Below are 23,352 nucleotides of genomic sequence, written 5' to 3'. Positions count from 1 at the left end.
GGGGTTTGCCTTGCCCACACTGCTGCAATGGAAAAGGTCTGCAAGCCAGACCGGGCTGAGTAGAGACCAGTTTTCCACCTTTAAAAGGCAGCATCTAACCTTGGGAGTGGTCAGTAACCACTGCTCAGGCAAGCAGTAGGGAGCTCGACGAATGTTCTAGTCCTAGAGGTGGCTCGCCCAGGTCCCCTTCACATGCCATTTACAGGATGTAATCTTGAGTTTTGTGGCAGCAAATCAGATTCGGCAACCTCAGGCCCTCACAGTTCAGGGAATCCAGATTGCTTTCTTCACTAGGTAACTCTTTAGAAAACTGAGAGATTCAGGGCTTGGGAGAGGCTGATATTAGCAAAAAGTCATGTCTAGTCTCCTTGAGTATATGCTCAAGATGAGCGAATCACCTGCTATGATTCAACTTTTGCTGGCAAGGTTTCCCTAGTAATTTCTAATGTCTGAGCAGGAAAATCCCCAGGTTTTCAGAGGGATAGACAATGGCAGCTGGGACTCACTAACGCTGCTGCCGGGTGTGCTCTGTCCCCATAGACACATTCCAAGTGGCAAGCACACACCTCCCACTGCAGTCTGGGTGTGAAGCATATGAAGGGTTTGCAGAGCCGCCCAGGCACTCTGCCTCAAAGATGGACTTTATCTTTGAGAAACAGACAGCTTGGACTTGGAATGGAACTCCTTTTGCTGCAGATCGGAGAGGGCCCTTGGGTGATGAGGAAGCCTAGGTGTGGGGATGTGTTATTGATATCACCCACTAGAGGGGAATTCTCAGTGTCAGCATTTAGGTCAGACCCCAGCAGCTTGGAAGACAAAGTAGAAGTTGGAGAGCTATAAATTTCCTGTCTCTAGAAAGCACACGGTTCAAGTTAAATAATCCAGAGACTGTTGTTTTTAATGGTGGGACATGGCTCAATGGATAAATCACTTGCTGAGCTAGCATGTGGTTATGAGTTCAGATCCACAGGCTCTGTGTAAAGCCAGACTTGGTAGCTCATGTCTGTAACCCCAGTACTACAGGCAGAGACAGGACAATCCCTGGCCATTTGCAGGTCAGATAGCCTGATGTGTACAGTGGTAATAAACAAGGTGGAAAGCAAGAACCAATGCCCAAGGTTGTCCTCTGACCTCCATGTATGCCATACACATGTACCTGCTTGCCCACATTCACACCCAAACACACAAGAAATGTGTGTATGTATGTATAGGTATATGTGTATGTATAGAAATAAAAGGGTAGGGGAGGTCAAAATGAAAGAGGAGCAACAGGCTAGCTGCCCATACTGCATGGACCCCAAGGAGCCACGTTGTTTATGTGGGTGGCCGGAGGTTGTGCCTGGCATGTGTGAATCTGGAAATGCTCGTGTGCCATGACAGGATTGATTTCCCCATAAGGCCAGGCCAGATTGGAAACTCATTTTCGTTTAACTCTTTTCTCTCCATCCCTTGTAGCTCCCAAGGAGCCAGGGAAAGCCAGGGCCAACAGCCTTGTGTGTCTTGGAAGTCAGCGGGCCTCTGGGCTCTTACACAAACAAGTGACAGTTGCCAGGCAAACCAGTCTACCCGGAAGCCCGCAGGTGCTGAGGAATCCTCTCCTCCGTCAGAGGAGGGTACGCTGCTATGATGCCAATGATGCCAGCGATGAGGAAGACTTTGATGGCGAGGGGGACTGCATTTCACTCCCAGGAGCCCTTCCAGGTCCCAGCAGGCCTCTGATGGAGGATGACTTGAGGCCTGCCTCCACAATCTCTTCCAAAAACATGGGCACCAGCAGGCAGGAGGAAGGACCCCAGAAACCACTGGTCAGCAAGGCCTGTTCCGTGCCTCTGCTTGGCAGCTCACTGAACTTAGAAGACAGCATCACTGAGGGAATAGGGGGCACTCCTCACAAGGCAGCCAGCCTACCGGGCTCTGCAGAAGCTCCTAAGAGTGGCTCTGGAAGAAAGGAACTGTCAGGATCAAGGAGTTCCCCCAAACTGGAATACAAAGGCTCTGCGGACACCCAGAGCCCAAGGAGCCCAGAGAACCCCATTTCTCCACCACAGAAGAATGAAAACCTACTGTCCCGGCACAAGCCTGTGGCCAAAGTCAACCCACACTGCAAGAGGCCTGAGGCTGAGGTGGCCCTAACTGGCAGAGCAGATGAACCGTGTGGTCAGGACATGAAAGTCCAGGCTACTTCCCTCAAAGAGACTGTCACCAGCCGTCAGCCAAGTGGAACTGCAGAGAAGGTAACTGACTTGCTCTTCTTCTTTTTTTTTAATTTTGTTTATTATTTTTATTTTATGTGTATGCATGTATTGCCTGCATGTATGTGAGTGCACTCATGTTATGCAGTGCTGAAGAAGCACAGAGATCCCCCTGCCTCTGCCTCCCAAGTGCTGGGATTAAAGGCGTGCGCCACCATGTCCAGCAATTTTTTTTTATTATTTTTATGTTATGTGTATGCATGTATTGCCTGCATGTACGTAAGTGCACCCGTGTCGTGCAATGCCCACAGAGGACAGAAGAGGCTGTTGGATCCCCTGGACCTGGAGTTACAGACAGTTGTTAGCTACCATGTGATGGGATTCAAACCCAGGTCTTCTGCAAGAACAGCCAAAGCCATCTCTCCAGCCCTCACTTCTCTGACTCTTAAGTTTGGATATTGTATGATGACTACAAGGCCCTTTGTAAAGTACAGGGTAACTTGGCCAAAAGGGTGATGACTAGAGGATTATATTTCAACAGGAGTCATTTAATAGGGCCCATTACTATAGTGGCAGATTGTTAGTCACAAAATCACTCAGCCGAAAGATGTAATCATGCACTCCGCAGGACACAGGGCCAGTGGTAATGACAGAAAGACATTGTGGTATGGGGGAAGTAAAGCCCAGGGCCTAGAATCAACTTCATTGACTAGTTGGCACAAGTTGAGTGACAACATGGCAAAGTCATTGAGCCTTCCAAAGCCTCAGTTCTCCTGAGCTGTGAAACAGGGATGGCACTGTCTGCCTTGGTCAGCTGAGGGTGGGGCAACCAAAAGTGGTTAACTGTTAACTATCTAGCAGATGTGGTTATGAATGATCCTCCTTTTTGAAATTTATACCACAATCATGTGTGATAGTAGCTCCATATACCTTTCTCGTAAGTATCATGTGAATCCAGGCATGGGGCACATGCCTGTAATCCCAGCACTCAGGAGGTAGACACAAGTGGATTGAAAATTTAAGGCTAGCTCAGGCTACAGTGAGACCCTAGATAGACTATCCCATGCAAAAACAGAGTTATATGTACTCAAAAACTTATAATGCACCCTAATAAATGCAAATTATTTTTACTACTAATTGTATGTTAGTTATCTACTTGTTCATTTAAAATTTTTCAGTGCACCTCTTCTCCAGCCAGGAGACAGTAAGAGAATTTGTTCAGTCTCCTCAATAGAAATTTCTGTCTCTGAGCAATGAATCTGAGATGACTTATAAGGCCATATTTTTTAAGATGGCTTATTATGATTTAAAGTGGTTTATATATGTATAAATAGGTCCAGAAAATATAAAGTCCTAAAACCTGTATGAGACAGAAGTCTTTTTTTAAATGCTTATACATTCACATTTTCAAAAATTCTATTTTACCTCTACCAATCATATTTCTTAAAAACATTTTATTATTATTTTATGTGTATGAGTGTATTACCTGCATGTATGTAAGTGCACCCGTGTCATGCAATGCCTGCAGAGATCAAAAGAGGGCATCGGATCCCCTGGAACTGGTTGTTAGCTACCATATGGGTACTGGGAATTGAACCCAGGTTCTCTGCAAGAGCAGCCAGTGCCCTTAACTGCTGAGTCATCTCTCCAGTCCCCTAGCATGTTTATAATATGCCCAACCAGTAGATGTGTTGCTTCTTTTTTAAAAAAGTATCATCTGGGCTGGGGATGTAGTTCATTGATACAGTGCTTACCTCATACATGCACAAGGCCCTGAGTTTGATCCCCAGCATCCCTCCCCCAATACATACTCATTATCAAGTTTTGGAAAACTGTAGAAGGCCAAATCAGAATTTTTGTACCTAATAACTTCTTTTAAATAACTTTTGCCAGGGGCTAGAGAGCACAGGCTGCTCTTGCAGAGGATCCAGGTTTGGTTCTTACCACCCACTGGCCTCCATGGGCATTGTATGACACGGGTGCACTTATATATAGGGAAGCAAAGCACTCATACACATAAAATAAAAATAAATATTAAAATAACTTTTGCCACATGTGGTGGCATCACATATCTGTAATGCCAGCTATCCTAGCCAGACAGGGCTATATGAGACACACACACACACACACACACACACACACACACAGAGACAGTGAAGGGGGTTGTAGGGGGGGAGAGGGAGGATGGGGGAGGGAGACAGGAGGTTTTATAATTTTGAAATATTCACAATAAGAGCTTTTGAGCAGAACTTTTATTTTAAAATTTTTTTCTCCTAAAAAAATTCTAAAATTTGATTTATTAATGAAAAACACATAGAATGTATCACTATTAGGCACCCACAGGTGTTAGAAGCTCAAAACAAAACAAAGCAAATTTCCTTAGTGAAGTTTTCTTTTATTTTACTTAGTACTTGTCAATTTTTTTGCTCTGTGTGTATGTACACGTGCAGGTGCACACTCCCAGGTCCCCCCTCTATCGCCGTCTGTTTTATTCCCTTGACACAGGGTCTCTCATTAAACCTGGCGCTCACTGTTTTTCAGCTAAAGTGGTGGCCAGTGAATCCCGTGCTGGGGTTACAGGTGCACATGGCCACACCCAGGGACTGGGTCTGAACTCAGGTCCTCACACTTGCACAGCAAGCACTTTTACTCATTGAGCCACACCCCACAGCCCTACTTAGTACTTGTTATTATGGTAAAATTCTTATAAAATGAACCATTTTAAAATATGTGATTCAGGGGCACTTAGTATAATAGTCCAATGCCATCTCCACCTGTCCATCCCTGATTCTCCTGTTTTTTAGAATACCTTACTAGTAAGTAGAAACTTAACTGAGTTAAACCCTATGAAAGTTTCCATCAGCTGATGACTGACACTTTCCAGAACAATTTTTTAATATTTTATTTATTATTTTTATGTGTATGAGTGTACTGCCTGCATGTATGTGAGTGCACCTGTGTCATGCAATGCCCGTGGAGGTCAGAAGAGGGTGTCTGATCCCCTGGAACTGGAGTTATGGACAGTTGTTGGCCACCATGTGGGTGCTGGGATTCGAACCTGGGTCCTCTGTAAGAACAGTCAGTGCTCTTAACCACTGAGTCATGTCTCCAGCCCCCACAGAATGATTTTTAACAAGAGTTGCTGACCCATTCTACCTTTACCTCCTACCTCTGCTGCCACCTCAGGGCCACTATGACTCACTCAGTGATTTAACTTCTAATAAGTACAATTGAGCTTTTTATTTTATTTTATTTTTTTAATATTTTATTTGTTATTTTTATTTTATGTGTATGCATGTAGGTAAGTGTACCCTGTTGTGCAATGCCTGCGGAGGACAGAAGAGGCCATCGGATCCCCTGGAACTGGAGTTATGGACAGTTGTTAGCTGCCATGTGGGTGCTGGGATTCAAACCCAGGTCTTCTGCAAGAACAACCAGTGTTCTTAAGCGCTGAGCCATCTCTCCAGCCCCCTGAGCTTTTTAGTTTTAAATTTGTTTTTGTTATAGGTATTTTGTAAAAGAAAGGAAGATAAAATAATTGACACTTGGCCTAAGGGAAGTCTCGAAATACCACGTCGGTTTCATTTTTATCTGCTGGTTTTACAGCTCTTCTTGTTTAATCGTCATTTCTTTAGAACTAGTCTTATTTATTCCCATTTTAAAGTTTAACAATCTGAGGCTTGGGGGTGCATCCGGAGCCTGGATCTTCCAGCTCCCAGTCCAGGGCTCATCCAGCTTCTAAACAAACTCCTCTACTTACAATGATATCTTACTATGCAAAAAACCTAAAAGCTGTTAACAGTAGCTTCTGCTTTTCATTGTGCCAGGAACCCCTGGGAAATCCCACCCCTGGGGACAGATATGTCCCCACTGACTATGGACCAGCCAGTACCCCATGCCACCCAAACACTGGACTCCCCACACAGAACCTTCAGGCAGCTGCACCTGAGTGCGGGCCACACCCTGGGACTGGTAAGATTATTTTATTGTTGGTTCAGTTTAAAGATAGGACGACTCAAATCCTAAGAAAGGTGTTATAAGCAGATAATTTTGAGAAAAAAAATACAAAAATTAGTATTTAGATGATGACTTCATGAAACAACTTCACTAGGTCACTGTGTCTTCCCCAGTTTGAATTCTGTGTTGAGTGCATCTGTGTTCAGTTGTCAGTACTGTTCATTTTGTGACAGAGATGAAACATGAGAAATGAGATTTCCCCCCTACAGACTCTCCACACTCTGCATATGTGAAATCAAGTGTAGAAATGGCAGTAAAAACCTCCACAAGAAAAGTTAAAAAAAAAAATCACTGTAGGGAAACAACCTAAGCATGATGAGAGATGGCCTGTCATGGAAGCAGGAATCACAACCGCCTACACCTAGGGGATTTGTGACATCATGCTGAATTAAGTAACTTGACTCCTTTCTTAATGGAAGGAGACACTTTTCTTGTGCCTGGTAAATACTGTGATAGCCTGATCACTCCTGAAGTGCTAGTGGTCTGTGGTGTAGAGAAATGAGATAGTGAGATAGTGTGTCTCTCATCTTTTTGAGACAAGGTCTCCCTGCAGCCTAGCTGGCCTAGAACTCAGGCTGGCCTTGATCTCACAGAGATCTACCTACCCCTGCCTCCTGAGTGCTGGGATCAAAAGTGTGCACCACCACACCTGGTGATAGCCCACCCTTTTGAAGGCAGTCCTATAAATTAAAATTTTGAAACAGAGGCTGAACAGATGGCTCAGTGGTTACTAGTGCTTGCTGCTCTTCAGAGGACCCCAGTTGATTCCCAGCACCCACATTGGGCAACTCATAACTGCCTGTAACTCCAGCTATAAGGGGATTTGACACCCTCCTTTGGCCTCTGTGAGCACACACACACACACACACACACACACACACACACACCTTTTTAAAAAAAATTTTTTTTATTTTACATATATGAGTGTTATGCCTGCATGTAGGTAAGTGCATCCGTGTCGTGCAATGCCTGCAGAGAACAGAAGAGGCTGTCGGATCCCCTGGAACTGGAGTTAGGGACAGTTAGCTGCCGTGTGGGAGCTGGGATTCGAACCCGGGTCTTCTGCAAGAAGAGTCAGTGTTCTTAACTGCTGAGCCATCTCTCCAGCCCCCACACATGCCTTTAAAAAAAAAAAATTGGAACTGCAGAATATTCACCTTACTTTTGAGATAGGGTCTCACTACTTAGCCCTCTCTGACCTGGAACTCTTGATCTCCCTGCCTCTCCATGCACCACCATACTTGTCTTCAACCCTATACTTTGTTTACTACTCACAGAAAAAGTACAGGCCCCTAATGTGTTCTGTGGCTCCTTGTTCCTCCGTCAATGATGCTGCTGTTACCATGGCTTCTGCTCCATCATTTACTCACTGAATGTTAACTGGCAATTTTCGTTAGTAACTTGACTTTATTGGAATGTGTGTTAACTTAAAATGTGGAAGATGAAGTTATATTGAGGCAGCTCATGATGCTGCCTTTCAAAATAGTCTCCATTTGAAAACAGTGCCTATGTTTATGTTGAGTCCATGTTCTACAAAACAGTTCTCTGGAAGTTCTCCTGGGATCCACATTTCTCTTAGAATTAAAGGGGAAGGGAAACAAAGGATTACTGTTTCAAATCATCAAACCCAATATCCTCCTATTTATCTGCCCCTCTCTGAACGGGTAATAAGCCTTGAGACAAGAGCAACTATAAATCCTAGTGCCAGGAGCTGATGGTGCTTACTGTGTAACAGTACATGTGCTATATTTAATTAGCATGTAATTCATTTTGAAACATAAAACATTGGTTATCATGGAATTTTTACATGAGAGGGTCCAATGAGGACTGAATTGGAGTGATACACTGGCGCCCTCTAGGGCTTTGGGGGTATATCTGAAGGGTTTGACCCAACATTAAATTACTTGAACCCCCCCCCATGCCAATTTTTAATACTGCTGCCTTTTTTGTGGTGTTTCCTCTTTTTTTTCTGTTAATAGACTCTCTATAGCCAGCTGCACCTGGACTGTTAGTCATGCCCTTCCTTCTAATTTCATTATAAGAAACTTTTTTAAAGGGAAGGATCTAAAAACACCTCATTGATTTTTTTTTAAAGGAATTCTTTTTTTAATATTTTATTTTATTTTATTTTATTTTATGTGTATGAGTGTATTGTCTGCATGTATGTGAGTGCACCCGTGTTGTGCAATGCTGCAGAGGTGAGAAGAGGCCTTCGGATTCCCCTGGAACTGGAGTTAAGGATGGTTGGTAGCCGCCATGAGGGTGCTGGGAATCAAACCCGGGTCCTCTGCAAGAGCAGTCAATGATCTTAACCGCTGACCTTTTAAAGGAATACTTTACCTTAAAAAAAAATCCTTCTACTTGGGCCAGTGAGATGGCTCAGCAGACGCTCTCCACCAAGCCTGATGACTTGAATTCAATTCCTGGGACCCAAATGGTAGAAGAAAAGACTGACTCCCAAACGTTATCCTCTTACCTCCACTCGTGCACTGTGGCCCATATGTACCCCACACATACACACAATAAATAAATACATGTAATTTCAAAATCCTGCTCCTCAAATTACTAATAATAATACATACAAAGCATGATAGGGAAGCACATGGGTGTCACATACACAGGCCGGGTCCAAATCCAACCTGACCAAGGCAGTGTCCTGGGCAGGTCACAGTTGCCCACCTCATAGGATTGTTTCTGTGGCGTGAGTAAGGTTTTTCACATATACTGTTCAGAACACTGTCTAGTACAAAATATGCATTCAGTACATTATGTGGTATGCATATACATGATTTCCCTAAGAAAAAGCACATATAGGGCTGGAGAGATGGCTCAGCTACTAAGAGCACTGGATGCTTTTGCAGAGGACCTCGGGTTCAATCCCCAGCACCCGTAGGGCAGCTAACAACTGTAATTCCAGTTCCAGGGGATCTGACACCACCTTCTGTCCTCTGAGGGTACTGCATAGCATAGGTGCACTTAACATTCAGGCATAACACTCATAAAATAAAAATAATAAAATATTTTTGAAAAAAGCACCAATGAACTTACCTAGCTTATAGTATGCATTCATTAAGACATGTACAAATGTACAGGCACACACGCAGACATACACACAATTTTCCTAGGAAGATTTGCAGAAAGGAATAAAGATCAATCTTTCATTTTATAGAGGAACAAGCGGCCAACTGAGTGAGCCATGCTCCTGGGAGCTGACCTACATCCTGAGGGCTGTCACTGGCTCTCCTAGCTGACCACTCTTAAAACCAGGGGCAGGGGCCACGGCCTCTGAGGAGCCATCAGAGCTGGCTATGAGAAAAGTCCTAAAAAGGAGTGGGGAAGTACAGACCTCTTGTTTGTCACTAAATTTTAAAATAGTTCCATAATAAAACGCAGGCATTTTTATGATGAAAACTTAGGAAATGACAACAGAGAAGGAAAATGTAAAAGTTAAAGTCAAGCTTGGTGACACACTCAGATGGCAGAGGCAGATGGAGCTCTGTGAATTCAAGGCCAGCCTTGTCTACATAGTGAGTTCCAGGCCAGCTGGGGTACAGGGAGACCCTGTCTCAAAAAAGACCCCCCCAAAAAAGTTAAAGTCAACAGAGCTCTAGAGGAAATTAATATTTTATATTAATTATAATTTTATAATTCTTTTTATGCTTTTAAGATTTTTCTTCGTATCCTGTTAGTCCTGTTTGTATGATTGTGGATGAAACATCAGTCAGAGCCCCATGCTGTTTCTTTTTATTAGTAATGTAGCTAACAACCTTTCTACCCTCAGACACCCACAGAAAATAATATTCGAGCAGCTGCTGGGGCAACCGGCGCATGTGCACCTGCATGATCGGTGTGGCCTGGCAGGCTGTGCTGGGCTCTGGTGACTCAGCAGCACACAAGCCACTAGCAACGTCCTTGGAAGCCAGTGTCCCAGAGGCCTTCCACACTCGGCCATCATGTTGTCAAGCTGCTGGGCCTTCTACCCCAGGGATGTACCCATTATTGGGCATTTAGAGGGGTTCAAAATGAAGCATTATTTTAAAAGGTAGCACAAAGGTTGCCTCCAGGTAGCTTTATCTCCCTCAAGTGAAAGCCACTGAAGAGGCTGGGAATGTGGCTCAGTCGGTAGAGAGCTTCCTAGCATGCAGGAAGCTCTGGGTTCGATCCCGGGCACCACATAAACTCTGCTTGTCATTCAGCACTTTTGCAAGATGGAAGCAGAAGGATCAGGAGTTCAAGGTCATCCTCAACTACATAATGAGGTCAAGGTTAGCCTGGGATACTTGAGACTGTCTCAAAAACCCCCTTTGAAGATACACACTTTGCAGTAACTCAGATCACTAACAAAAATTGCACAAAAAAGTCCCTGTTAGGGCATGTTCATTGAGTGAATCTGAAACTATAAAGTGGCCTTTGAGAGCTGGTGGTGTGATGGCTCATCAGATAAAGGTGCTTGCCTCCAGTCTGGACCACCAGAGTTCAATCCCTGAAACCCACGTGGTAGAAGGAGCAAACCAGAGCAAAGTCTTTTGATCTTTGCACAAATACTGTGGTACTTGCACACGCGTGTACCACATGCACCTACACACACAAGAGAAATGTTTTTTAAAAATGGCCTTTTTAGTCTCCTGTCACACTGCCACTTTCTCCCTGTATTTGATGTCAGCAGAGAAGCAGGGAGTTGGGCTTGGGAGCTTTGGAAAGGTCGAGCATTGGTCACCACACCACCTGGAGCAGCAGGTGCTCTGAGCATCTGCCCTCCACAGCAGGCCTGGAGAAATTACGTGCCATCTCCATGCGCATCTCAATGAGCCACCTTTGCTCTTGCCACATGCTTTCAACATGGAGGGCACAGGGTTCAGGTTTAGAGCATGAACTGTGAATCCAGCTTCTTAGGGCGACTCCTGGTTCTATGGCCTATGAACCTTGAACACGTTGCTCAATCACTGGTGACTCCATTCCTCATCCTCTCAATGCAAAGGGCCCACCTCCCACTGCCGGGAGGAAATCGAATGCATGAACAACTTCTAGAAAAAAAAAAAAAGTTCTAATAACCCTTTGTTACTGGAAAAACTCTCAGCACAGTGATGAGTCCTAATAATTAGTCTGTAATTATTCATAAAGGAAGATCAGGAGGAAAACAAGTTACAATTAAAGCCAGACCTGGTGGTACAGACCTATAATCCATATTACTCAGGAGATTGAGACAGAAGGATCACAAATTCAAGGCGTGCCTGAGCAACTTAGTGAAACCCTATATCAAAGTAAAAAGTGAAGTGAGAGCTGGGGGCTGGTGAGATGGCTCATCCAGTGAAAGCGCTTGCTGCCAAGCTGGACTACCTGAGTTTAATCCCTGAGAACTACATGTCAGAAGGAGAAGTTGTCCTCTGACCTCCACATGCACACACAGAAATGTAATTTTTTTAAAAAAGTTTATTATTTTTATTTTATGTGTATGAGTATATTGCCTGCATGTAAGTAAGTGTACCTATGTCATGCAATACCCACAGAGGTCAGAAGAGGGTGCCAGGTCCCCTGGAACTGGAGTTATAGATGGTTGTTAGTGGCTACCTGGGTGCTGGGAACTGAACCCTGTCCTTTGTAAGAGCAGTCAGTGCTCTTTAACTGCTGGGCCATCCATCTCTCCAGCCCCAATGTAATAAATTTTTAAAGCAAGAGCTGTAGCTATAGCTCAGTGGTAGAGTATTTGCCTAGTATGGTGCCCTAGCTTCAATCCTCAGTCTCACCAAGAAGAAAAAATAAAATGCAATTAAGATGCATTCATGGCCTGGGAGGTAGCTCAATTGTCAGAGTGTTTGCCCAGGATACACGAGGCCCTGGGTTTGATCCCCAGCACTGCATAAACTGGACGTAGTGGTGCACACCTGTAATCCTAGCACTTAAGAGGTGGAAGCAGGAGGATCAGACATTCAAGGCCATATTCGGCACACATATCAAATTCAAGGCCAACCTGAGCTATGAGACCTTACAAAAAAACTGATGATTCATAGGAGAGAGATGAAGAAAACATTTGAGATAACACTTCTCAAACCAAGAGCTTTCATGGGATTGAGCCTGTTGCCCCAATGCAACGGGTTACATGTCAGAGTGAGCAAATTAGCTGCCCAAGAATGTGTGGGGCTTTCTGGGGAGGCACCTCCAGGTTGGAGTGGCTCTCAAACCAGCCATGAGTCACTTGACTTTCCACTGTCCTCGTCCCCTGCCGCCTCTGTGCGTTGTGCTCTTTTGTGTTTCTCTTTCATTCTGTCATCATCATCACTGTGACCAAACTGTCTTTAATGATCCCTACTCAAATCCCCTTCCCCCCATTGAGGCTCCTGGAATAACTGGCTTTCATGTACTCTAAGCCATGAGACAGAGCGCTAGAGCCACATGCAGATGTAGACCCCATCTAGAACATCCCATTGTTCCCATTAGCTTCATCTGTGCTGAAAAAAGAAGCAGCTTGGCCAGGTATGTTGGCACAGGCCTGACGTGGAGGCTGAGTCAGGGGGATCAAGTGTGAGGCTGAACAGGGCTACTCAGAGAGACTGTCTCAAAAAAACAAAAAGAGAAAGTGAGCCCCTTGAGTTTGGAGATCAGACCATTCTTGCCATAGCAAACCATTTACACTGTACAGTCTGAGACTGGATTCATGATCGGCCAGATGCTGAACTGGGCAAGACATGAGGCCTGTGCCCAGTCCAGACCAAAGCTTCTCATTTCCTGTAGCTTCTTCCATCAGAAGTGATCATGTGGGAAAATATAAGAGGCAAAGGATTTCTGGTGTCCTCTGTCTATAAAAGAAAACAAAAGTGGGCAGATTTAAGTCCTCTGTAAAAGAAAACAGCAAAGTGGGCAGGTTTAAATGCTCGTCCTGCCAGTTTGTCTGAGTTATTTTAGGGCAATTATAGCAGGGCGGTGTTTCTCAGATGTGACTGCTCTGTAATTTGAGAGACAAAAACAGAAAGGCAAGCCAGTCTCTACGTAGACTGTGGAATGTCTGAAAAGCAATATTGAGACTATTTACAGTTTTTTAATTTGAGAGGGTTTCTGTTTATTCACATCTTCCCCTTCATCTCCCCTCCCACTCTATACAGGATGGGATGGCTCCCCAGACCACCTCCTTTCCCCAGGGAAGAACAGGGCAGCTCATCCTGACTCCAGCAAGACCTCCACAGTCACAGAGCAAATCCACCAGCCCAAGAACCTCAGCCAGCCTACATCTCCCAGGGCCACAGAACCCCAGTCCCAGGGCAGATCCACAGTGAAGCTGGCCAGCAAGTGGAGCACCCCTCCTGGGGAGAAAGCACCAGCTCCTGCCAACTTTAGCTCACCTCACAATACCAGGAGTGTAGCTGTCCCCAGGAGCACAGGAGCAGCTCCAGCCGGTGCCATCCCTCATGTCTCCCTTGTATCTCAGGAGAAGAGCCGAGGTGTTCCAGGTAACCACAGCAAGACCTTGGAAACAACAGGAGTCCATCTACCAAAAATCTCCAAGGAGGCTATTCTGCTGGAGGACATGGTTTCTGTGTCTGCGAGGACAGCACATGCCAGCCCCTCCGTGCCAGTGGCCCAAAATGCATGTGGCAGTGTCTCAGAGCACTGCTGCCTATCAGGGAACAAAGCAAGCCCTGTGACAGACATTGACGGTTTCATTAGGGATGCAGAGGCCTCTGAGGCAAGGTCACAGTCTTCTCAGACAGCAGACTGCAGGGCTCACCAGGGCGGTTCTAGGGGCTGGCCACCAGCAAGAGCTGGTGGTGGCAGTTCCCACCATGCCCAGCTAGTCTTGGATGACCAGACACCATCCCCAAGGAAGTCCTGGGAATCAGGCCCACCCCCAGCCCCACAGTGGGCCTCCCAGCCTTCGGTTTTGGATTCCATCAATCCTGACAAACATTTTACTGTGAGCAAAAACTTTTTGAGCAACTACTCTAGAAATTTTAGCAGTTTTCATGAAGACAGTATCTGCTTGTCAGGCCTGGGTGACAGTAAAGAGCCATCACTCTCATCCATGTATGGCAATGCTGAGGACTCGTCTTCAGACCCTGAGTCTCTCGCTGAAGCCCCACAGGCTTCTGCTCGTTCTCATGGGTCTTCTCATAAAGAAGATACTACTGAGTCTGAGGAGGAACAAATAGAAATTTGTTCTACAAATGGCTACCCTGACACCCCACCGATGACTGCCCATGTTCCTGCACAGGCCGAACTCTGCCCAGCTTTAGCCAAAGTTCTACCATTACAGCACAGTGCTCAGAGTGAACAGGTCGGGGACCCCTGCGAAAGAGCCTGCTTCTTGCCAGGAGCCTCACACCCTTCCATCCCAACCTCTTCCCAGTCATTTTCCTTCCTAGATGTAAGCTCTCAGAAGCATGAAACACTGATGGATGTTAATGTCTCACAGAGCCATGGACCCTTGTGCACAGGAGAAATCATGGCAGCGAGCAGTGTGAGCTCAGCCATGGGGAGAAACCAACCTTCTGAAGTGACTGGGCATTGTCACAACCTGCCAGTTACACTCAGCAACCTGAACATGGTAAATGGCTTGGGACGTGACCCGTTGGATGAGGAAACCCCAAATAAAGAAGCAGTTGTTGCTAGTACAGTGCAGCGTGTATATGCCCTGGGTGCAGAGGGTCCAAAAAATGGAGAAGCTGTCCTGGCAAACCTTTACATCTCCAAGAGTCGTGGCCTAGAGGACTTGCTACAGAAACCAAAAACGATCTCCAGGAGGCCCATCATGGCCTGGTTTAAAGAAATAAATAAAAATAGCCAAGGTATACACTTACAGAACAAATCTGAAAAGGACCACTCCATGATGCTAGCCAAAAGTCCTGACTCCAAAACTCAGATGATGAGTACAAACCACAGAAAGGAAGTTGCTGTGCCTAACAGCCCTCCTCCACTGAAACAGAATCATGACAATAAAGACCTGCCCAGAAAAAGTTCAGCAGAAACACCCCTGAGTAACTGTCAAAAACCCAAGAGTGGCCCTAAGCTCAGGAGACTAAGCATTAAAAACAAAAGCAAACCTGGTTCTGAGACCCCGGTGCCCAGCTCTGTGAAGGCTGCTGGACCTGACCACAGGAAGTCCTTGACTTCACCCCAGACCTCCCACAAAATGCTTTCCAAGGCAGTAGCACACCAATTCCACATAGCTGACCAGCCTAACACCCCTGTGGACACCCCCATGTCTCCCCAATGTGTGCCAGAGAGCGAGCCACCCCTGGCAACCTCTGGGTCACTGAGGGCCTTGGCATCAGACACAAGCATCAAAATGTTCACTTCGCCCCTGTCCTCCCCCAAGACACTTCCTGAGCAAGGTACAGGCAGCAGGCTCCACACAGCTGTCTGCTCAGAATCTGACTCAAGTTGTCCAACCACTCCCAGGTCCCCTAGGTGGGGACTGGAGGGTAAGGTACCCCATGCTGACTCCGGGTCAGTGAGTCCCACAGTATCAAGGAACAGTGTGACTTTGGCAGGGATCAGACAGAACGAGCTACTCACACCCAACCAAGTGGACTCGGCGTCAGAAGCAGCCCAGCCCAGGGAAATCGATGAGAAAGGAAGCAAAAGAATTGCTAGCAATCCCCTGGAGAGAACAAACCAGGTGAAAACAGTTGAGATTTCTTCTGAAAGAATGCCAAAGAATGCGTGTGGTGACAAGCCAGCTGACGGTGACAGACAGGGAAGGTTCTTGGCTCAAAGAAACTGTCAGGAGGAGCGTGAACTCCAATTCCAGCAGTTGGTGGAATCAGCCCCAAATCAGCCCTCATCTACGTCCCATGCACAGCAGGAAATGCAACCATCCCTCAGCATGGCCAGACTGGCTTCCTCCTCCCCACAGCTGCCTGCCAGAAGGCCAGATTCTTCCCAGGGAAGAGCAAGCCAGATGCCAGATGCTCTAGGAGTGCCCAAGGGGGGCACACCAATGGGCCCTGGGGGTGAAGAGCACCCCTACTTCACACCAAGGCCGGCCACCAGGACTTATTCCATGCCATCCCAGTTCTCAAGCCACTTTGGACGTGAGGGTTCTCCACACAGCCCAAGTCGCTCGCCTCAGGACAGCCAGGTTCCTGCGCCAAGCAGTAGTCTCTCTGAGGCAAAGGCAGTCAAAGGCCTGGCTAATGGACAGGCTGTATACAGTGTGAAGCCTCTGCTGGAAACGTCAAGGAACCTGCCACCCACAGATGGAGATGTCAGTGCTGTCCCTGAGACAAGCTGCCTCATCTCTGACAAAGTCAAGGTCACCAGGAAGCAGCACTACTATGAGCAGAGTTGGCCCCATGAATCTACCTCGTTTTTCTCTGTGAAGCAAAGGATCAAGTCTTTTGAGAACCTGGCCAATTCTGACCGGCCCACAGCCAAGTCCACAGCATCCACACTTTTGTCTGTGAGCTCCAAGCCTCCCATTAGCAGAAGGTCATCTGGCAGCATCACTACTTCAGGGAGCCTCAGTCACTCCACTGATGCGGCAGCAAGGTCACTGAGGCGCAGCTTGAGTTCCTGCAGTGAAACCCAGAGCGAGCCCAGTGCCCTTCTCCCACAAATGACCAAGTCTCCATCCAGCATGATGCTGACTGTGTCCCGGCCGAATCCACCTGATACCAGTAACAAGGGCTCCAGTTCAGACCCAAAGAAATCACTTGTCCCTTTGGGAATTCCCACCCCCACAGTGACTCCAGCTTCGCCCATCAAGAGGAACAAGTCCTCGGTGCGCCACACCCAGCCCTCACCCATGTCCCGCTCCAAACTGCAGGAGCTGAGAGCCCTGAGCATGCCAGACCTGGACAAGCTCTGTGGTGCTGATGACTACTCGACTGGCCCAGGGGCTGTACTCTTCAGAACCCAGCTGGAGATTGTTCCTCGGAGGTCCCTCGGCTCCCCAGCTAGCTCTCCAGCTGGCTCCCCGGCTCGAGGCCTCAATGGAACATCCTCTCTACTATGTCCTGCAAATCGTGGGACCAGAGCCTGCCTGGGTGTAAACAGCACTCAAGCCAGTGAGCCTGCAGCACCCATTGTAGCCAGGGAAGGGAGTGAACCTGTGCAGCCCCTGTCTTGTGGAAAAAGCTGGTCAGTGAAGTAAGTATCTATCCTCTCCTCTGATTTCAAGTGACCTGCTTCCATTGAACAGTTTCAGGAAACATAGTACAGGGAATCCCCGTTACTTCTCTTTAGGTCCTAACGTTAACACATTAAGTACCCCTGGTCCATTTGTCAGAAGTGAAGGGTTTAACACTGAGCAACTTATGCACTAAGCCACAGGCTATTCAGTTTTGCTGAGTAAATTCCACCAGTGTTCTTTTCTGTTCTAGGATCCAATTAAGAAACCATACTGCATTTAGCCTCTGTTTATCAATCCTGGAAGCATAAGAGTGTCTACAGGGAGAAGGATGCTGAGGACAAGTGCAGGCTGGGCCTTTGGGGGCACTCTGGACCTCTGAAAGTGACTAGAGTTAAATGAGAAACTCCTAAGTGCTTCACTTTAGCCTCTAGGTTATTTCTAAGCAGGTCAGAAGTTGCCTGCTAAACTCCTACCCCAGTCCCCTAAGAGCTTAGAACTCACTTCCCATGGCCCTTGTTTATGAAGAACATCCATTAATGGGAGTTAAGCCCAACAGAAGGCAGAAAGATCAGAAAATGCCCACAACACAGCAGAAGTATCTTTCATATGTATTCTTATGAAACGGAGAGGTTGCTTTTGTCTTTAATCTTCTTCAAATGTATTTGCTACTTAGTTTGGATCAGCTTCTCGCCTCAGCAGGGGACCAGCAGAGATTACAGGCTGTTTTATCATCAGTGGGGTCGAAATCTACCATTCTCACTCTCATTCAGGAAGCGAAAGCACAATCAGAGGTGAGTGAGTCGCAAACAAAAAAACGAAAAACCGACAGGGCGGAATCAACAGGTTATGTCTGAAGAGCAGGCATGTGCACACCCTGCATCCTTGAAATCTGCACTGGGCTCAGTCTGTTGTCTCACGTGCTCCCACTGGCTTCAGGAGCTGTAGATGTTGAGTTGGTGTCACTGCTATTGCAAGCCTGCTGAAGCTGCTGCACCCCAGCCTTTCTACCCCTGCAGGTGGAGTTAACAGAGGTCCTGGAAGCAGAATTAGGAAAGGTTGAATGACTATGTGCCTCTCCCCTTCAGTGCAGACACCAATTAGTGAGGGGAGCCACCTGCTGGTCAAAGATTTACACTGGTGTAGTCCCACTTGTGCTCCAAACCCCACAGTGTACAGGACAAAGTGGTTGATTAGGCTTTAAATGAATCAGATGTGAGAGTAACAAAAGAGCATACATTCCTGTCTAGAATGTTCTGAACAATTAGAAACTGAAGTGTGGCAGATGAGTGTTTGTAGAGAAAAGGGCGAATAGTAATGACTTCTTTACTGGTAACATACTGAGGTTACTTACTAGTCATCCACAAACACTGTTCTAGAAATTACCCCCAAGGTATCATTTGAGGCTTCTCAGCTAAAGTGCACCCTTGGCATCTAGTTGGCCAGAATGGTGAGGAGATAGGGGGCGGTGAGAGGAGATACACCCACTAGCTTCCACTCCCCTCTGGTTCAGATCTGTACAATCAAACACAGGCATCAAATGCTTTCATTCCCAGTGAAGGACTATCTTGTCCTCTCCCTAACTCTTTCAAGGTAAACATGGATGACAGGTAGTGGTCTCGTTCTGAGATTTCTGGTTAAGGTAGCATGGATGTGGTCTCACTCTTGCTGGGCCCCCTTTAATTCAAGGGTACTGTACAGTATTAAATAAGGTATACAAGGAGACCAGAAAGCCTCAAGCAGGCATGTACAATGTACATTCTCAGGAGCAGCAATGAAGTGGACTGGTGCCTTTAGGGCAGACAGGATGCCTAGTACCCCTTTAGCCAGATACTCACTCCTAGACAAGTGTGCAGTTTGGTGTTGAGGATCATTCCTACTTTCATCAGAACATGGCTTTCTTTTCCTGTCCCTATTTTCTGTCGTCTTCAGTTCATTTCAGAGAGGCAAGTGCTTAGAGCCAGCCTACCCTACTCTCTTCATACCACTTTTCTGCCTGGCTTTTCTCCAGAGAATATGGTATGCAGGTGCTAAAAACATAACCGCACAAATCAATATCCTGTGGTCTTCTGGTAGTGCTGAGAGTCCAGAACCCAGCCCACTCTTCTGGCGACAGCACACCTAAGCCTTAAAGACTTGCTTGCTGTTCATCTGGCATCTCAATGCCGTGCCAAGTTTCTTGGGCAAAATCTGACCTGACCATCAGCTGCTAGCACACTTGTTTCCTCAGATATTCCTGGGGAAAAATAATTTGAATAAATTAAAATTTGGATGGCAGGAATCCCATTTTCAAAACATGGTCTCTGCTCCAATAAGAATGTAAGAGTGAGAAGTATTCATCTTAGCATCAAACATGACCTTCCAGGAGCTGAAAAAGGACCATTTACTATACCAGGGGTCACCTTGCTGTCCTCTAATTGGACCCATGCCATCACCCCAACATCCCCCATAGTTCTACAGGATGTTCTCATGGGAGGATTATGGGGCTTTGGTTCGATGGCCTTTCCTTAGAGGGGTATTCAGTGCATAGAAATGAGTCCTTGTGACTAATCAAAGTACTCTTTTTTCATATTTCTTCATCGCTAGAAACCACCTGTGTGGTTTCTCCAATCAATCCTTACAGGTTATTTCTTCTATGGCTGTTTGAGAACATCTTGGAGTGACTGATGCTCACCTCATGTGAAACCTAGCAATACAGAGCTTTACAATGTCACAGAGTCTTATCAAGGATGAAAGTGAAGTCAAAAGTCTAAATAATTAGCCCAGCTATGTTTAATCTTTTATCTTAAGATGTCTTTAGACTGATATTTTAAATAAGACAGCCTTCTGTTATTTAATCCTAGAACACCATTTAGCACACTCTAGCCTCTGAATGGGTTGACAATCTAATTGTACCTGAAATCCAATAATGTAGATAGAGGGATGCTGATGTATGAAATGTACAGTTGCAATGTGCTTTCATCCTGCCCCTTGGCACTTTTTGTGGTTACTGAAACCGGCTTTGCTCATCGTGGATGTATGTAACTCAGTTGGTAGAGTGCCTGCCTAGCATGCAAAGCTCCGGGTCTAATCCCAGTACTCAGGAAGACCAGAAGTTCAAGGTTACCCTTGACTACATAGTGAATTTAAGGCCAGTCTGAGTTACACAAAACTGTCTCAAATTTGTGGACTTAGAGACATGTGGGATAAAGAATTTCCTACTTGGCCAAATTATGTGTTATGATCAGATCTGAGAAGACATAATCTCATACCTCAAATGGCTTACAGACCTGACTGTCTCCCTCATTTTTGCTCAGGTTCCCGATTCCACAACTGCAGGTAGACCCTCAAAACCTGACCCTTAAACCCCACCCAGGATGGGTATAGATGGCTGAGCTGGGCTCCTCTAACATTTTTGGGTGAGACAGAGAATTATTGGGTTCCATGATGAACATCTCCAGAGGATTTAGGTCAAAGCTTCTTACTCTGGGCACAAAGAATACACAATAAACTCTCGGTTTCTCTTCACTAGACTAAAGAAGATACTTGCTTCGTAGTCTTGAATAAAAAAGAAGGCTCAGGTCTGGGATTCAGTGTGGCAGGAGGGACAGATGGGGAGCCAAGATCAATCATGGTAAGTGGCAGTGACACAAACATCTTGGCAAATCCCTCCTTAAGCAGCTGTAGAATTTGATCAGGACACAAATTCCAATCTGAGAACTCAGAGGCTGCCGAGTTTCAGTCCCTGCTCCCAACATAAAAATGGAAGCATGGGGATAGTAGTGTGTAGTATTTCCATTGTCAATGATTAGCACTTTTACAGCTGACACACTGCACAGGCCAAATGCCAATACATATCAGCATAATTATCTATAACCTAATAATCTTTCTAAACATTTAAGCACTAGAAAAACATGAGACTCAAATGACCAAAAACTGCTTCTTTCTGAAGAACAGAATTTCACATCACTTGGAGCCCCTGAAGTCATTCAGGAGGCCATCTTCACTGGATCGTCCAGTGTTTTTTTTTTGGTTTTTTTGGTTTTAATTTTGTGTATATGAGTGTTTTGCCTATATGTATACAAATGCACCTGTGTCGTGCAATGCCCATGGAGGACAGAATAAGGCACTGAATCCCCTGGAACTGGGGTTAAGGACAGTTGTTAGCTACTTTGTGGGTGCTAGGAACTGAACCCAGGTCCTCTGCAAAAGCAGCCAGTGCTCCCAACTGTTGAACCATCTCTCCAGCCCCATGAGGCCAGATTTTATTTGTTTCTATATTCCTGCTGCCTGTGGGTACCAGGCACAGACTGCACGCTCACAAGAAGTTGAGTCAAAATGTATGTAGATGCTGGTGTTGAGATCTGCAAATTTATCCTACACAGTGATACAGCAAACACTCTTTATGATTGGAAACTTGTCATGAGAACATCCCTTTACCACAGATTTGCAGTCCTCAAGGTCATGAATGGATTTGGCTTTTGTTCCCTTTTCCTCTATCTCAGGTCCACAGGGTGTTTTCTCAGGGCGCAGCATCTCAGGAAGGGAGTATGAGCCGAGGAGATTTCCTTCTCTCCATCAATGGCACCTCGTTGGCTGGCTTGGCCCAGAGTGACATCACGAAGGTTCTACATCAGGCACAGCTGCACAAATATGCTCTTGTGGTCCTCAAGAAAGGGAACAGGCAGCCCAGACCCTCCTCCAGGCAGGACCCTCCCACAGCCAATGGAAAGGATCCACTTCCCAAGACCACCATGCTACTGGAGCCTGGAACTGGTAAGACACCAGCCTGTGAACATCTGGTCCATGAAGCAGACTGCTAGGATACAAGAGAAAATAGGGAAAACTCTGCTTTACAAATAAAGTACAAAACAAAAAGAACTTAAAGCCACATAAAGATTTCAAATGTCTTCTGGGAAGCTTTTTAAAAATATTCTAAGAACTGCTTTCTTTTATCTTCTTGTCAGGACTTAGCTGATGAGTAAAACAAGAAAGTCTTGTGATAGGGGAATCAGTGCTCCAGAACGAGATGTCCTTGGGAATCACCAAACTTGGCACTGTCACCTGTTTTAGTAGAATATAAGGAATGCAGTAAACATGTTTTTGTGCCTAGGAGATGCTCAGAGACAGACTTTCTGCACCCTCCACACTGAGTACTATGCCAAAGCCCAGGATCATCTAGCCTTCAGCATCCTTCCACCTCTCCAGTCTAGAGTAGGCTCAAGGCAGGAAGGATATCTTGTCCCGATAGTCAAGATTAGCCAAACACCCTGCTCAATTTGGCTTCACTGTGGTCTGAGCTACCCATAAAGGCTTGCTGGAACTACTGTAAGTCAAACTTTATTAAACACATAGAAACTTTTTGTCCAGACACCCTGCAGTGGGAGGTCCTGAGTAACCCTCTCTGTGAGGCCACTTACACTCCTTAGAGGTGCAGTTCCTTCCCTGTAAGGAGACCTCTCAATCATCAATGCTGGTCTCTGCCTAGGCACCAGCTGAACTGCTTAGTCTATTTTCAGTAGGATCATGGGAATTCTCATTTGGCACTTAATCCGGATGGCTTCCAGAATTTTTGAGACTCCCAGGTTGTTATAGACAGCTATCCCACTATGATTCATAAACATGAAGAATTCCTATAGCCCCTCTGCGCCTCTAGCTTGCACCAGACCCTACAGCTTTGTGAAGCTGTAAGCACCTTGAGGGCTTGCACCTACCTCCTTTGCAGTCTATCTACAGTCATCCTGTGTCATACCCTGCCAGGCATTTGACATGGGCCTAATGCAACAAGCTGCACAGTAGAGGCACCTAGAAAGGCACTTAAGAGGCTAGAGAGATGGCTCAGTGGTTAAGAGCACTGGCAGCTCTTACAGGACCTGGATTCTCTTCCTAACACAACAGCAACTAACAACCATCCTTAAACTCCAGTCCCAGAGGATCCGATGCTCTCTTCTGGCCTCCATGGGCACTGCACAAGATAGATGCACTCATATACATGCAGGCAATACACTCAGACACATAAAAATAAATAAATAAATAAATAAATAAATAAATAAATAAATAAATAAATAAATAAAAATCACTAGGGACTGGAGAGATGGCTCA

General features: G+C 45.9%; 1 protein-coding gene across 8 annotated transcripts in view; it reads left to right on the top strand.

Moving 5' to 3' along the window:
• The window catches only part of Pdzd2 (PDZ domain containing 2), a 434,448-nt gene that overhangs the window by 404,667 nt on the left and 6,429 nt on the right, over positions 1-23,352 (top strand). For all 8 annotated transcript variants that reach the window (XM_029564752.1, XM_029564743.1, XM_029564732.1 and 5 more), the window contains 6 exons: positions 1,456-2,234; positions 6,020-6,164; positions 13,307-17,291; positions 17,948-18,065; positions 20,783-20,884; positions 21,756-22,026. In XM_029564752.1, the coding sequence (XP_029420612.1) occupies positions 1,456-2,234; positions 6,020-6,164; positions 13,307-17,291; positions 17,948-18,065; positions 20,783-20,884; positions 21,756-22,026 (5,400 nt within the window). The remainder of the gene's footprint in view (positions 1-1,455; positions 2,235-6,019; positions 6,165-13,306; positions 17,292-17,947; positions 18,066-20,782; positions 20,885-21,755; positions 22,027-23,352) is intronic.

This window comes from Nannospalax galili, unplaced genomic scaffold (assembly GCF_000622305.1).
Source record: "Nannospalax galili isolate Female #2095 unplaced genomic scaffold, S.galili_v1.0 scaffold150, whole genome shotgun sequence".
Taxonomy (NCBI): Eukaryota; Metazoa; Chordata; class Mammalia; order Rodentia; family Spalacidae; genus Nannospalax; species Nannospalax galili.
This window is presented reverse-complemented; position numbering and strand designations above follow the sequence as displayed.